The sequence below is a fragment of the Micropterus dolomieu genome, linkage group LG22, assembly GCF_021292245.1.
Source record: "Micropterus dolomieu isolate WLL.071019.BEF.003 ecotype Adirondacks linkage group LG22, ASM2129224v1, whole genome shotgun sequence".
In the NCBI taxonomy this organism is placed as follows: Eukaryota; Metazoa; Chordata; class Actinopteri; order Centrarchiformes; family Centrarchidae; genus Micropterus; species Micropterus dolomieu.
Genome location: NC_060171.1, coordinates 14395406 through 14412895, shown reverse-complemented (window position 1 = coordinate 14412895; position 17490 = coordinate 14395406). Strand labels below are relative to the sequence as shown.

Here is a 17490-nt window from a genome sequence, read left to right as displayed (position 1 = left end):
AACTATATCACTACAGGTGAGACTGTCTCTACTGTTTAGAAAAGAGGGTTGTTTTAATATTAATTGTCTTTAGTAAGATTTTTTTAGTGTTTATGTGTTTTTATTTTTTTTGTTTATGGTATAAAGCATTTTACAGAACAACACATATTTGATTATCTGGCAGATTCATTGTCACCTATTCTCAAAGCCCGTACGATTGTTTATAACCATCTGTACATGTACTAGGTAACTGTATATAGTATACAGTTATTCAAAATATTCCTCATCATCTTAACTTTTCAATAATATTTAAAAGGGAGTTTCATTTGCTCACAAACACACACACACTGATAAACCCAAGGAGACGAAATGTATTTTTCCAAGAACAATTTTATTATCTAGTATTTGTGATCATCTTGAGAGTATCAAAAAAGTCTATTGCAACATTTCAACACTTAAAAAAATTGGTTCTGTTTCTCACTTTGGTTTAAAAGATGTAGTTTGGTATTCAAAAGCAGACACATCAGAAAATCTTAAATAATAACAGTTAGGTCTACACTCTAAATCTACATTTGGCACCTGAGTTAAGTCAGCAAATTTATCCATTGCTTTCAAATTAACCTTTTATATTAATGCATTACATAGACAAACTTTGAACTTAAAACCAGCCTTATTAATTTACTAAAATGTCACATTAAAATTGGGAAATGTTTTTGTTTTCAACATCATTCTAAAAAGACATTCTAAATTAAAATTTACGATGTTACCTATGTATCATTCAGGTGAAATCTCATGGCGATAAAAAAAGACAGCAGAACAGTTTATGACATCTCAAGCTTTTAAAATGTTAATGCCTTTCTAGCAATCGATACCTTTGGAAATCATATCACATTTATATGAAAATGATGTAAAGGAAAACCAAAGAAAATCACTAAATAACAGAGACTTAAAGTTTCTTTGGTTAGGATTATTTGTATTACAAAGATATAAAAATTGATTATGTTGCTCTTCACTCGTAGGGTTTCCATATTGATAGTCAGAATCCTTCATTGTCACACCTGGACAGGAAATATTATGGAGAAAGAAAGAGAATTCTTCCCCATACAGTAATATTGGTGAACAGTAACAGATGATTATCTAGACAAAGAATACATTTTATCATCCATCACTGGCAGGACACACTGGATAGTTGGTCTTGTGTCAATAATTTCCACCTCATAGTACCAAGGATCAACTGAATGAAAAGCCATACCCATCTGAGGAAGAAGACAACTCTTTGGATAATAGCATCGGCATCACCGCTGCGTTTAGCAATGGTCTAGAAGGCAAATGGAACACAAGCCAGGGGGACTTGCGTTAAAGCTTTCACCAGAATAAAGCATCAAGAAAATGTACATTGAGAAAAGCATTCTAACCATTCTAAGGGAAATTTACATCATTGGCAAAAACAATATTTTGGCAATAATAATTCAATAAACATCCACTATATTTTTGGTTGCCTTAGTATATCTATTGTATTATGAAAAACTCTTTGGGTACAATTTTTCCTGTCTTTGGATCTCACCTTCTATATTATGCAAAGCCCTTTCAATACTAAGGCCATGTTAAAGCTTTGAGTTCAGTGCACTGAAAACACCAAATATTTTACGATAAAGCTCAAATAGTTTGACAATATCTAATGCACTTGTTATTTTCACAACATACACCATTCAAAGAGAAACCATGTGAAACAAAAGCTCTTTCAACCGTGAAAATAAAAGGTCAGAGAGTTAAAAAAAAATAAAATAAATGAGGACCTCTAGCTAACAACGCTCCAACAGAGGTCACAAGACACGGCAATTAAATGTTTTCACCTTGTCCCTTGAGTTTGAGATAATACTGCACAATATGTGGTGAAAAGGAGGTAGTAATGTATGTACAATAACAGAGGTAGATAATCAGTCCAAAGGGCTTGACTACACCCTCTGCTCCAGTGGAAAGTAATTAAATATAATGAAAATGTATCACAGTACATTTTTGACATTCTTTGTAACATTCATCATGGGTGAGCTTTGGTTTAGGACAGACAACGCCAAACACTGAGAAACAGGTAGAAAGTAAAAAGAAAAAAAAGGAAATTAAATGTTATAAGAAACATTCATACAAAATCCTGAGGTAGATCTGAAGCAAAAGCACATTTTCTCCATTGCAGCAGCTGGCTTCCTGATCCCTTGTGCCTCAGGAATAAAACGAGGGGCTCAACTCAGGAAGCAAACAAGGTAGAAGTGGCGTGGCTTTGGCAGCTGGACAGCATATCCGGGCCAGGTGATGTCAGGAGCCGACTGCTTGAGACGTGTGCAGGGTTGGGTGAGAGCCTTCCGGGGTACAGCAGAGCCGGGCAGCGTCGGGGCCAGAATGATGGAGAGGATGGCTCAGCATCTCCTCATTTTCCACTTCAAATGACTGCTTCAGCTCAGCGACAGTGGTAACATCGTCCGGCCCAAAAGACACAGGTCTGGAGCCTTGGCTGGTCGAAGGGTTGCTCGACTCGTCGTTGCTTTCTTCGTTGGAGTAGTGTCCAGAGTCTCCCGTCTCTTGGCTGCTCTCGCTGGTGTGAGAGCTCTCCGAGTGAAAAGGTCCATAGATGATCTCGCGGGACGAAGGTGGCAGGGGCGCTGAACCTAAATGCTCCTCATACCTCAGAACAGTTTTGCCAGGCTCGTACAAGCTGGCTCTTCTCTCAAGCTGAAAAGATAAAATTAAAATTAAGATGAAAAAAAGAAAAGCTGACTGAAAAGAAAGCTGACTGGTAAGAATAACGACACTTACATCACTTAGAGCTGGATTCCTGATCTCCCTCTTGATGAGCAGCCACTTCTTGCTTTGATTCTTGCTGCCGACAGGACCGGCACTATTTATGACCACATGAGATCCACCCTGGAACGAATGAGAACATATGTGAGAAATACAGATTTTTTTTATGGTCCCGTGCTCTTTTGAACATTAATGTAACTAAATTCTACTCCTGAAACTAGCAGTCATCAGAAGATCATTCGCCCTGTTTTGTTTGTCTCACCTTGGCATCCAGAAAGTGATCACTTATCATGGGTATAAGGACCTCAACATTCTCTGTATGGTGTTCATTGGGCAGGGACAACCCGGCATGTGGACCTTCAGCAGCTCCCACAGCAATGGCTTTGTGACTGGAGGATTTTCTATTAGTCATACAAAGATAATAATGTAAACACGTGTCAGAAACAAACACATTGTATATCTTTTATAATATAACTTTCAAATGCCTTTCATTATTTCAAATGGTTATAATCAGTACCTTGGTCTGCCCTTGCTGATGAGGATTAAGGCACACATAACAATACAGGCCAAGGCGATGCTCACACCAACAATAATCCCCGTCATAGACCTCTGGTCTATGTGGTAGAGACCATCAGAGAACACTGGAAGATAAACGATCCAGTGTGTCAGATGGGAAATAATTACATATTAGCTACAACTATTTAAAATACAGAGCGAAAACACTGAATGAAAACCTGAGTTAATACTCTCACACACCTAGAAACTGCTGTTTAACAAACCTTCACGTGAATCTATTGTTGTTTGCAAGAAAATGCTATAATAAATATTGCTGACTTACGCCTCCTAGTGGCTTGAGAGAAACCTCCATTCACCCTCCATAGACCTTTTTTACTAATGATTATAAATCAATACTCAACACTCTCACTCAACAACAAAGTGTCACCTCACTGTAAAAATGCAATTTTGTCAACACAAAAGACACACACTTAATAAAGCTGAATTCAAATTACACAACCCTAAAATTACAATAAAGCCTGAAATTTGAAAGGACAATTCAAGCTAAGCTAAGAACACTAACACTAGAGTATAGCTTTACTTTCATATAATTATAAGCTTATTGTCAACTACTAGCTTCATATAAAAAAAATGTATTAAACCCATCCAGGTGAGACACCTCTATCATGTAGATCATTTGATGCTCACCTGTTGTATCCGGGAAGTTGTCAGAGTGCCTGGGGTTCTTGCTGCGGTGGGTGTTTTCACGCTTCAGTGCCAGCTCCACAATGTTAGAGAAAGGCCCGTCACCGACCTGGTTGGAGGCACAGATTTTCACCAGGTAGACGTTCCCCAGCTCCAGCTTCTCCAGCAGGGCCATTGTATGGCTTCCTGTAAACAGAAGCAGAAACGCACCGCAGGGATTAGAAATACAGAAACCTGATATAGATGCATTTTTAATGTTGCATAAATAACTGTACAAAGCATGTATCATCTTTTAGAGCTCCCTATGACAGCTGCATTCTCAGGTGACGAACAACCCACTTCAACAAGTGATGAGAGAAGGGGCCTATATGGTGGGTGATACAGTTAACATTATCTTATGTTTAAGTAGTATATATGCAAATGAGTAACATTCAACAAAGCAAGATATATTGAAATGTTTCCTGAACAGCACTCCCATACTCACACTATGAGGGATGAAAATTCTAAAAGTATATTTGGTGGTTATTTTATTGTGCTTAATGAAATCTAATCTAATGTTCTGCTATTTACAGTATATATAATTGCAATAAGATTACTATAAATGTTTGTAAGAGGTGGTGCTGGCACACATGTTTCTACCATAATATTTTCTGCATTGACTTTACAGATAACATGATCCAGTGCACTACTCACCCTCCCTCTGCATTACTTGCCAGCGTCCAGCCAACCAGGCTTTCTGGGAAGCGTACAGGATGGTATAGTGTTTAACCACCACATTGGGCTCTGTGGGCTCCCTCCACGACACCAGGGCAGTGTCATCCTCGATCAGAGTTACTCGCACTCCTGCAGGTGGTTGACTAGGTGCTGTACACAGAGAAATCACATTCATAATACACAACACTTGCTGAGAAATTTACTGAGAAATGTACAATTATATGATTTGAGTGTGCACGGTCGAGCAAATTGTGGGATACACAGAAAGCACCATCAACGTGGCAAAAGATGTTACAGCGATGTCCAATTTATTACCTGCTGGCAGAGTCTGATGGTAAACAACAGGGCTCCAGGGACTCGACATCTGGTCCACATGGAGACGCACAACAAACTCATAGCGAGTGTTTGGTTCCAAATTCTGAACCATCACACTCTGTTTTGCACTGTGGACAAACAACATAATACACAATGAGCCAGAGTTACTAACTGAATAAAATGTGCAACTGTACGGTAAGATTAAATTCCTATATCATCATTACAAACAGCCAATGAGGGCCAAAGGGCCACATCCACACATCTTAAATACTTATGCAACCAGACCAAAAACATATTTTGGAGGCCAGAGGTAAAACAACTCTCAGCTTACATTTGTAGGTAGCGTATAGCCGAGGCATTGTGGGTGCCTACAGGTGTACAACGGACTGTATAGCTAACAGCCTTTCCAGCGGGGAAAGCTGGACGGCTCCAGCGCAGGGACACTGCAGATGAATTGTTGGCCAAGACAGTCACATGATCTGGAGGCGGAGGGGATGCTGCCAGTTGGTCTCTAGCCGCTGAATAAGGCAAACAAAATGTACATTTTTATCACATTTGAGAAAATGTAATATGCTATTTCAAATTGTAAGACTTTAGAAATGAACAACAGAGAAATATACTTACACACACATCCCGGAGTACTAACTGTTTGGTCTGTCTGATAACCATCTCCAGCTTGACTGACTGCTAGAATCTTGACATGATACTTTCTCCTTGGATCTGGAATAAAGATAATCAGTTTTCAGCTATTTCTGCCCATGCTGCTAAAACTAAAAATGCAGGTTTGTCAAACTGACATTACAATAAATGCACAGAGGAGCTTCTTTCAAATGAATAGTCCTATGGGGCCAAGTATTTGGTTAATAATGCCAAAGCCTGACAGATCACCATTATAATACCAAAAGTGAGGGTTAACAATAGAGCAACATCTTTTTTCTTTTTAAAGCAGCCACATCAACAATTAGCTGCAGGAGGGGAGGTTTGTAGGTTATTACTAGCCATCCCTCATACATGGTCAATGCATGGTTCCCTGAGTCACCCCAACCTCTCATTTATCATGTGTTGTCATCTGTAAAGAGCATGAGAAAGATCAACCAGCCCCAAGGCCCTATAAATATGGTGACATGATCAATAAGCTGTATGAAAAATATCACAAACTGATACTGTCTTTCCCTTTTGAAAGCCTATAAATATTGTACAACTATGAAACCCTGTTCACACAAGGTTGTGTTTTAAAACACAATACAAACAAATCACTAAATTTTCGGGTCGGGGTGGTGGGGCTACAGAGGTGAAATGAGGTAAAATGTGATCTTCTTAGAATTGCACACTTAAAAAATATGGGACACAGACTTTACCAAACACTGGCTAAAAGACATCAGAAAGACCATTGTGGTTTGGGGGGTGGGAAGCTTCCATTTAAAATTATACATTACAATTTTATATTTTACCATTGCAATAGCTCCCTAATCAGGACGTTTTAGGGAGTGTTAAAATGTGTTTTATGCCTCTAGTGTGAAAGGTCGGCCTCTGTATTGACCAGGGGCAGCGTTCAGCTGCTAGGATCCTAGGCCCATGGGACTCGGGGGGTTTGACTGGGGTCACCAGGTCAGGCCAAGATAGAACACAAGGAATCTGGGCGCAGGACTGTGGGATAGGAGCTGGGCCCCTTTTGTTCTCTCTTTCATGTGCATCCTACTGCCCTTGTGATATAGCCTTAAACTTGGAGCAATTCAGAAAGAAACATGGCTCCAAAACAGAACTTATATTGAGCTCAGTGGTATGATCAGCAGCGTGTGCAGCGTGTGTCATTATCAATATAGAACCATATCAAAGGCTTTTACATTTTTAGTAATTTATTACTACAAAAGCATTTAAATTAAAAAAGTTACTAACAATCTACATAAATTTCTATTACAAAATTTTGGGTATAAACTGAGTAGGAACCACACTACTTGAAAAATCACATCAAACAAAAGTATATTGTTAACAGTTTTGATTAGACTGGCCCTGGCTCATATTGCATATAGATTGCTGTGGGTTATTTACATAAACAGCACAGATGACCAGTGGGGGCAGGGTCCTAATCCAGGACTGCTGTCTTATGGCTAGAGGTCAGTGGCTTGGTTCAGCTCCAGCCAATTCCAGGGGTCTTTCTTTGTATGCTCCAGTGTCCAGCTAAAAGGGGGGTAGTGGCCACGGTCTTACAGGGCAGGTCTGGCCCTGAACACAACACAATGGCCAGGGGTAATTATGCAAGCTGCGGGATGGGAAACGGTGGTGGGAGGGACATCTGGACCCCGACCTCTAACCCTGGGAGCATGTTTCACACAATACACAGCCAGACTGGAGAGGGCTGCTGGTTAGGCAAGAGGGGTCAGCCCATATTGATCAGGACAGAGGGTGAAAATGCAAATGCACCATCCAACTGCCCACTGAATTAAATTGGAAAATGTAAAAGAAACCCATTTGAGTAAGAACTTATTGGTAAGTCTCTGTTGCCTCTACACCAAATCATAGGTCTAAGTGGTAGAAATGCACTAACATGGTCGAATATGGATAATGATTTTCATCAGCCCCACTATCCCATCATCTCACAACTAGACAACTACGAAAACAAGAGTGTTTCACTCACCAAGGCCACTGATGGTGTAGGTATGGGTCTGTGCCTGCAGCTGGATGATGGGCTGCTCTGGTTGGCCTTCCTCGTGGTAACACAGCCGGTAACCCTGGACAGCCACAGGTCCTGGGGAGGTTTGCCAGTGTGCCACAATGGAGGTGCAGTTAAGCGGCTCAAGTTGAAGAGCAGGGGCTGAAGGCACTAGGAGGCAGAGGCAGCAGGCATGGGATCAATACAAACTCATTTTTAAAATCCTGATGAACACAAAGGAAGACCAAACCTATGAACAACAATAGCAGCACACTGGGTATACAAATCGATGCATGGATAAAAGACCATCATCATAAACACAATGGTTTCTTACCAATGCACATACAAATCTATTGTTCATTCACTAGTATCTGTGTTCAAGACCTTGTCCGCCAATAAAAAAGTATAAGTCTATCGGCTGTGCTGCTCTACATCACCTAAATATATACCTAAACTTCTGAAAACAAGAAATACAGCTTTGTTGGACAAACAGCCTCCCCCAACACACCATACCATGAAAAGGGGCTATTCTTCACCCACATAAATGCCTGAGGCCCTCTCTTTATGACCCATGACTGAGGTCGCTCTAACATCACTGACAGCGAAGGGCAAAGGTTCTGAGTAACCAACACAAAGACTGTGGGACAAGAGCAAACTCTAGCCTTAAGCCGACCACTCTGGAAGAGCTCTAGTGATCCTCCTGGTATTCTAAGAGCAACAAAACCGCCATGTGACAAAAGCAAAAGTATAGCCAGTTACAAGTTTGGAGCAACGTGATTCTATCACTACGTAGAACTCGTGAACTCATTTTTTGCTTCTTACCTTACTGAAGATGCCTGTTTTTGACCCTAATAATAAATTCAATCACACAATCCATGGAAACTTTGTCACAAATTAAATGAACAAAACTGCTCTATACAACCAGGTGATTTTCAGGAAATTTTCAGCCGTCTGCAGGTTTACCTTTGTTGCTAGAGATCTTGGAGGTACGGTGTGAGGTCCATGCGGAAGGCTCACACCAGCCCACACGAGTGGCTGCAGCCATGCGGAGCAGGTAGATAGTGTCAGGCTGCAGGCCCTCCAGCACATATTCAGTGCTGTTCTGAGGTACCTCCACAGAGGTGACAGTGTTGTCCGCAGCTGTACGATAAGATAGTCTGTATGCAGACACCCGACCACGGCTCAACTTGGCGGGCAGCGGCTGCCAGCTCACCTGGATATCTGTAGAGCTGTGGCTGGTCAGACTTAGCTCTGGGGTACGCAAAGGCACTGCGGAAAGACAAGGATATAATTGACTCTGAACAAGTGATGAATTTCTTACAGAATACAAACACGCTGGCAAAAAGCTAAACTGTCATATTCCTATTTATCATTTCCACAAATTTGCTGTAAGTGAGCAGAATATACAAGAAAATCGTGCAACATCATGCCCATCCCCCTGAAGTCCTCAAAATGTGCTCTGTACATACATCACTTGCAAGCATTTTAGCTTAACTACCAGAGTGATTTATTGCAAGGAATGCTGCAAGTCTCAATGCTCTATGCTTACCATCCTCCAGGGTATGCTGACTGACTTGGTCTGACATACGACTGGCTCCCATTGGCATATAAGCCACAACGTAAAAGCTGTAGTTTCGAGCTGGCTCAAGGTCATCGATGATGTAACTGGTCGTGTCGTTACCAATGACAACTTGGTATTCTTCGTTGTTTAGACCTGACATGCAACAGAGTATAAAGAAGAGAAGTAGGTTGGGGTATAGATTCTGATTATCCAAAGAAGGAGTGGCATCTATGAAAGGTTAACAGTCAGTGTTTTGAAAGGCTTGATACTTGCAGTTTCTGAATGTCACTCATATTTTCTATGAACATGTTTAATGCAAGCCACAGCCACATAACTGCTTCCAGGCCTCTTAAATCAAGTCTACTTAAATGTCTAAAACTTTGTTTACTACGAAGGCAGGCTTGACTTCATAGAGTTACATAACTGACATTTTAATGGTTAAAGTTCCTTAACCTACTGGTTTGCAAGACTGTGGGGCTTTTCAAAATCTACACTGTCCCTTTAACTGCAACCAGAATGAGCTGGGGAGTGGACAATAGGCAGGGTAAGCCTGTTGTTATTTCAGTGAAGTTGCCATTCTGGGTTCTCCTTGACCTCTGCTCTGTGCAGTAACAACAGATGGCCTTCGCCATGGAAAGTTGATCAAATGTGAGAGGGTGAAATAGCTTATTGTGGTTGCTTGTTGTCATTTTCCATCTTTTCACACCTGCATCCCTCTCAGTTCTCAACAGACCCTTTTAAGCTCATATGAAAAACATAACAAAATGGTTCTTCGTTTTGGTCTTACCTTCAGCCTTCATATAATGTATGGAGTAGGCAATGACTTTGTCTGCATTGTAGAGGGGTCTCTCCCAGGCCAGCAAGATAGCAGAGCTTGAGATGGTCTCAGCATGGATATTTCTTGGTGCACTGGGCCTGTCCTCGGACATGACAACAATAAGGCGAGCCAAAGACAGCACAGAACCCTGTTCACTCTCTGCCATGCACTGATAGATGGCATCATCCTCAGGGATGATCTGGGTAATCACCAATTTACTGTGAAACAACAAAGAAAATATTAACTGGCGCTAACCAGACTCAATACTGTTAGATTAAGGCAGTACCTATATATGGTTGTTTGATTGTGACCACTACTCCTGTTGTGCAATACCTGTTGTACATCTTAATCCTTCCATTTAAGTGAACCTCTTCACCATTCTTTAGCCAGCTGATGCGTGGCGGGGGAACTCCCTCTGCTTGGCACATAAACCGGGCAGTGCCTGCTCTTGGACGGGTCTGGCTTTCAGGCCTCTCGACAATGGATGGAGGCACTGAAACAGAGGTGTAAGAGAAAATTGATTAAAACACCGTCTATTGCTTACTATTTAATAACCTACAAAACAACACTGACTTATTCTCTGAATATAAAAATGAGCTCACACGCTATTGTTGCGTTAAGGCAAATGGAATATAAGAAGCAGACAGGAGATGTGGTCTAAGAACCAATGCAGTCTAACTAAGAGTTTACTGTACCTTGAACTGTGAGGTTGGCTGCAGCAATAGTGTAGTTGCGGGTTCCCGGGGTGGTGGCCCTGCAGAGGTAGACCCCACTGTGCTTGGAATTGACATCAGTAATGACCAGATTGCCATTGCCCAGCACTTTGGCGTTGTACACATCAATGGGTTTACTGTCAGCACGGCTCCAGGAGATGATGGGGCAGGGATTGCCTGTGGCCACACACTCCAGCACCACAGTTTGGTGAAGGGAAACTGTGACGTTCTGAGGTCCAGCAATGATTCTGGGCCTCTGACGTGGTTTAGGGCCCGCACCTTAACAAGAAAAGGAAAAAATTAAAAAAAATAATTTAAAGTTCCCTATATAATATGATGGTTTAATGTTTAATGCTCTGTACCTTGGTTGACTGCCAATGTGGCTTCTCTACTCTTCAAACGGCTACCGATGTTAGTTGCCACACATCGATACCGTCCAGCATCTTCCAGTTGTACATTGTGGATATGAAGGATTCCGTTGGGCAAAACAGTTATTCTAGGAACATACAAAGGCAACATTAGGATCAAACTAGAAGGGTATATTTGAACGGCAACAAAATTTAGGAGCTGCTTCTAGGTTACAAATACATGTTAAACACAAGTGGATTACATAAACACTGTATGATGGTGTCTAAAAGGACTCAGAGAATCTATGTAGGCACCTGTCTGTCTGTAGGGGCAATGTGCTTTGGTTGAGCTCCCAGGTGATGGTGGCAGGAGGGCTGGAGGTGACCGCACAGGAGAATCGCGCCACAGAGCCCTCAGTCAGCACCACTGGCACAGGATGCAACACAAACTCTGAGATACCTGTGGAGAAAATAAATGATCAATGAAGGCTGGAAGTATCAGCAGTAGAACATTTCAACTAAAAGCCACCATATTAACTTATTATGAAATCAATTGGTTTTATGTATGATTTGTTTTAGTACTGGGCTTACATTTTCTTTCACTTTTGGTAGATAGATTATATGATGCATAGATTATGCATGCAAAGCCCTGACTTTGATAGATGTTAATTGATTATATGAAAGGAATGGATTTTTGTGAGACACCATAATCTTGCTTTTGAGCAGATGAGCCATACTGACCAGCTGGTCCAATCAATGGATCAATTGAAGAATGACACTGAATGATGAATTATTATGGGCAATTCCCTTCGCATAAGAAGGATTTCAAGCAATTACAAGGAACAGAAATCAGGATCGACATGCTATATATAGGTAATGTGCCATTTTGCCAGTTTTAGGTTGCACAAATCTAATAACTATGCATATGTAAATGCTAAACTTAGATCCAGCTATGTAGACACTGATTAAATATAAACATACTTGCTTTAAAATGACTAAAACAACTGTTCACAATTTGCTCTCATTTGATTTATCTACATTCAAAGGTCCTTCAATAATCACCACAAATAAGCAACACCCAATCTGTATTCATCTCCAGGATTCGCTGTAAGATTTGTAATGACTTTAATTGATTAATGTGATAATTCTCTCCCTCCCTCTTACTCACAGGAAGGAAGTCAATCTCATATTAAACACAATCAATACCCTATTCTCCCACTGAAACAACACATTTAAGGGCTGTCCTTTAATTAAAGTCAATCTCATCAATATTACACAGATACACCTGTAGCCCTGCTTATATGAAGCACATTAGGGGGTTAGCTTAAACCAGGACCTTTATGGTTTGTTTGTGAATTATTCCTCTGAAATGACAGTAGGATTTGGTTTAGGTTTCGTTAATGACTAGATCCCATGCTAAAATACATTTACAATTATATATTTACAATTATCTTCCAGTAGTCAGTATTATCATGAAGTCGGGAATGATCCATCTAATCTGTCTCCTCATTGATGAGGATCAAAAAAGGGCCTTGGCACCTGGTAAGAAGGTGAAAACAATATGTTGTTTACACTCCACTGAGAGAAAACAGACCGTCTTCACTCTCACTGGGATCAGTGATGTAGATGGTGGGTGTGGTCTGCACAGACTGATCTGCTAATATGGTCACCTCTGTTGTACAGAACAAATCAATGTCTAGGTCAAACAGCACAAAGGTTTCTTTAAAGAGGTCAAAGTTCGCTTCAACCCCCTGTCCATTCAATTTTAGCCCAAACTGGGAACCAGATCGAAGTCTTTTTACCATTAGTCTACAAAAGAGAACCTTTTGAGTCTTATGTTGTTTATATCCTATATCAAATGCTACAGTAGTAATAAATTATAATAGTAAAGCACGTATGTACTTGTTTTGCGAACAATGTGAGAAATATGAGATATCTGACACCTCTGTAAATCCAAGAGGTGTTAAAACTGGCTATGCAGCAGTCTTAGAACTACAAGGAAAATACTTCCTGAATGTAATGTTTTGAAAGGATCAACATTATTTAGTGGTATATCAGGCCCACTCATTCACATGACAAACTGGCCTTTCTTTAACAAAAGCGCTCTGCTTGACAGGGCAACAGAGGGACTGATCCAGTGAAAGGGACTGTAGGCTAGGGGGAGAGAACAGCAGGGCAGCCCAGCGAGAGCAGGCCAGTGACATCACAAAGCCTTTCCTTGCTGACCCCTGACCCCCAGGAGCTCTGGACAGAAGGGGAGCACAGAGGAGGCCCATCCTCCACTCCCCGCCTACATCTGACCAAAAAACTTTAACCCTTTCACTGACAAAGGCTGGACGCCAGACTCAAACTTGACTTTTGAGGGGTTTTATGTGGTCATCTTTTAGAAAACTGATTTTTTTTCTAGTCCTTTAATAGATTGACAACTATCACAACAACATTGTCAGTGCAGAGTTGGTGTGTTTCTAAACCTATAAGATTTGTTTTCCTGAATGTATTTCTATATTTATAAATTGCTTCCTGGGTGATAGTTGTATCTAGTTCTTTGTAGTTTTGTACTATTAAGTATTAGCACATATTGCTCAAAACATTTTATACACCGTGTCAGTGTCAGTGTCAAAATCAATATATTTCTGAAGGCCATGCTAGTTTCCATGACACCACTCATGGAATATCCCTTCTAAGACCTGTGAGAAGTGTCCATGGGAGACCAGGCCCATTGAATAGACACAGCTGTCCTGTCCACTGATATGTGGACAAACAAATGCCCTGAAAACCTAGCCTTTTCTTCTGGGGAGGTCAGGGTTACTCCAAACAAAGGCTAAAAGGCAAATGGCCTTTCAGAGATTCCTCTGTGTAGCAGACCATTCAGCAATTACACAGATTCACAGTCTGCAGTGAAAATGCAATGCCACTAACATCAGATGGGAGAAAAAGGCTAATTTCTAACTTTTTGTCAATGTTTCCTGAGTACTTCTCCTAAAAACATGGAAATCCAGACTTTAGAGGTTTTTCCTCAGTAAAAGGAAAAAAAGAGTGGGGTAGGATACATCTGCTTCCCATCTCCCGGTTAATAACCCATGAACTTGGCATTCTGATGCCTGCACGTTGACAGCACAAAAAGTATATCACTATATATCACACATTTAACCCATCTTCATCTTGGTCCCATGTCAACCCCAGAGAATTCCTTACACTCTGAGCTCCATACTTACTTGCGATAGTCAGACGTGATCTTTGGCTTAGGATAGCTCCATATTTGTTCTGGGACAGGCACTGGTAGAATCCTTCATCAGATTCCTCCTTGGTATGCTTTATTTTTGGTATGTACAAGGATCCGTTGGGCAGAAACTGTATGTGCTCACTTTCTGCCAACCGAACTCCATTCTTTAGCCACTTGATGGTGACTGGAGGCTGCCCATGAGCCTGACAGTCTAAGACAGCAGGGTCCTTTGGTAGTAGAGTAACATCACTGGGCTCTGTGATGAAGGACAACTCGCTGAAACATAAAACACCTGGAAGAAAAGAATGGGACCATCAGTAAAGACTTGATTATGTTTCTCAGTAATGCAAGACTACAGCTGCACAACAATAACTATGATGTGTGGCCTAATAGACCACATATCATGTACTACAGGAATATTATAAGAAAACTACATTGCTATTACAGGAAACCATAAAAAAAGCCCTTATAGAATGATGTTGTTTACAAACATTAATTTATTAGTACCGTATTAACACACACACACACGCACACACACACACACACATTAAAGGTCTGTCCTCTCACAAATGTTAAAATATCACAGCTGTATTAAGATGGTTACCATGCGTTGGTGTATAATGTGCTACCCTGATAAAAAAAAAAACATTTATCTTTCAGAAATAACGTTAATGGTGTTTCATTATTTTCTGCCACAAATATCAGACATGAACGTAGTCTCTGAAACAACGTAACAGTTAACTGACATTGATGACACTGTGTGAGAAACAGGACTAAAAATATACAGATAACGTTGAACAACCTGTCTTGATAGCTCCACTTAAATTAGTCGACGTGTTTCACAAAACAACGTTGTCTTTTAACAAATTAGTTAAACATCTGTTTCAGAGAGAAGCTAACGTTACTGGCAGTTAACGCGAACGTTAACGTTACCTGCATTTAACAGTCCGTGCGCGGACAGCAAATAATGTGTTAATAACGATATAAAATCTGTAACGTTAACAAAAACAGGACACTTACTTGATAAAGGAAGAAACAAAACAAAAAGCAGCCAGTGCTGGTGGACTTTCATCTTAAACTTCGCCATTTATCCGGATAGCTGTGACATTTTCACCCCACCGCGAGCCGCCGCTCTCCTGCGTGCCGTCCGTGTGGTATATCCCCAAAATCACTTCTGCCAGCAGCGGAGGACCAACGGCTCTACAGGGGTGTCCCCCGACCCACACCCCTCCCTATCACACATGCGCAGACCGCACATGCCAGGAGCAAGCGCTGGTGAGTGTCTCAAACTGAGGTCCAGGGCCCCAGGGGCTCCCAGGAGAAACTGTCACAAAATGCAGAACTGGAAAACTTCATAGCAATTTCATTCATTGCACACCTCACCTACAGGATAAGGTTACAAGGTTAAAAGGTTGTTTATTTGCCATTGTACAACACAATGTTGTATAACAAAATAAAAGTACATACACACACACTTTGCAGATAATTAAATGTGTATTAAAATATGGTAACATTAAAATAAATAAAATACAATAAAAACATAGGCTATATACAGTTATTTATATACAAAGGGTGTATGCATACACGTATACACCCAGAACATTCTGCAGTATAATTTTTGAATTTGTGTCTGGGGAGAAAGTAAACTGCAGCAACAAGATGATAATATGGTTTCATCTTCACATAAAAAAGTCTGACACTTGGGAAACAGTGTCCATCTTGACTGTGTTTGACATGATGATTTGAAACTGGCAGCAACGGTTTTCTCAGAAGAGGTTCACATGTATAAGACCCAAATGGGGTCGGTGTGTCCTGCTAATGTATATTTATTTTTAACATTTGACTTAAACAACTAGGGATTTTAGCAAGTGCAGAGGACAGAACTCTTTTAACATTGCACTTTAACACAATCTGTAGTTTCTCCCTCTGGCATCCTTGAGTTTTGCGCTTTAGCCCCTTACAAATACTTTGAATAACAGCCTACTGCATGTGTCTGTGTAGGTGTTAAATGCATTGTGTGACTGGATTGTTTTGTTGTGATGTTGCATACATGTAATTAGTTCTAAGGTCTTTCTCATAAAACATATCTAGATCTAAATGAGACTTCCTGAATCATGGCAAAGGTCTTGACACCGGTCCCGGTTCTGCTTAACTGTACCTAAAAGTTGCTCGACATCTGATCTTTCACGCGCTTGCAATTTATTTACCTATAATATTCTGTTTCTCTGTGTTGTTATTTCACTACTGCTTTTGTATATAAAATATTTAATGTGTGTCTGCCTGTTCTGGAAGTGGGATCTCTCCTCTGTTGCTCTTTTTTCCCTTTGGTTTCTCCATTTTTTCCTGTTAAAGTGTTTTAGGGGAGTTTTTCCTTATCCAAATAGAGGGTCTAAGGATGCAAGAGGAGGTATGTTTTATAGTTTGATAAGTCCTCGGAGACAAATTAGTGATTTTTAGTTTTTTTTTAATAACAATGAGTAGACTTACTTGAGAGTAGTTTTTCAAACAGTTTACACGCTAAAGCTGAAATGCTCATACATGTCAAGCTCTGATCAGGTCTACAGACCCTTCAAACTACAAACTTAGTAATCAGCTACTGATTTTACCATGTAGTAACCCAATAAGATCTTCCTTTCTGTGTATTCAGGACAACAAAATAAGATGAAAATAGTGAATTATCAGTTACCAAAGGCCACTGATAATAAGGTCACAGTAAACGGCATCTGCTTCTACCACAGAACCTTGTAATTCTGAGGAGATATTGATGGCTGCAAGTCAGCTGCCTAATTAATTCAGATATTGATCCAGCGACCGTGTCTTTTGACAATGACCCTCCCATCTCATTCAATAGCAACACAATGGGCTTCAGCTGTGAGATCAGCCATGCTGTATCAGCAAAACACCCGTCCACTGGTACAGGTAAATGCAGTCGTCACCTTCAGACTGGGAAATGTGTTGTGCCTTCCAAAAGCTGTAACTTGTTATTCTCAACAATGTCTATGCAATGATTTTAAGGGATCGCTGCCACAAACATGAATCTCAATACTCAATATCCACATTATCCAATCAAATGAGGAGAGAGTAGTGTAATGATGTATTGATTAGAGCTAACTATTGATTTAATCATTTAAAACCTTATAATTATAATTCAAGACTCAAAACCAACAGTCAGATTAAT

The 17490-nt window shown here is 40.5% G+C and overlaps 1 protein-coding gene across 1 annotated transcript; it reads right to left on the bottom strand.

Annotated features, from left to right (window-relative positions):
* Positions 1-351: 351 nt before the first annotated feature.
* Positions 352-15482, bottom strand: LOC123961668 (protogenin B-like). The gene is made up of 19 exons (XM_046037219.1): positions 15333-15482; positions 14305-14604; positions 11405-11549; positions 11105-11238; positions 10725-11021; positions 10363-10522; positions 10000-10247; positions 9201-9365; positions 8615-8920; positions 7637-7822; positions 5626-5721; positions 5333-5519; positions 5002-5129; positions 4666-4836; positions 3976-4158; positions 3290-3413; positions 3035-3173; positions 2788-2895; positions 352-2703 (listed from the first exon to the last, which is right to left on the bottom strand). The coding sequence occupies exons 1-19, from the start codon at positions 15397-15399 to the stop codon at positions 2290-2292; spliced, it is 3558 nt and encodes a 1185-aa protein (XP_045893175.1). The 5' UTR covers positions 15400-15482; the 3' UTR covers positions 352-2289.
* Positions 15483-17490: the final 2008 nt, after the last annotated feature.

Excerpts from the sequence above, each read along its gene's own strand:
- LOC123961668 (XM_046037219.1), bottom strand. The coding sequence starts at position 15,399 with ATGGCGAAGTTTAAGATGAAAGTCCACCAGCACTGGCTGCTTTTTGTT. Across the intron at positions 5,130-5,332 it reads GCTATACGCTACCTACAAAT|TGCAAAACAGAGTGTGATGG; the intron begins GTAAGCTGAGAG and ends GTTTGTCCACAG. Across the intron at positions 4,837-5,001 it reads CCATCAGACTCTGCCAGCAG|CACCTAGTCAACCACCTGCA; the intron begins GTAATAAATTGG and ends CTCTGTGTACAG.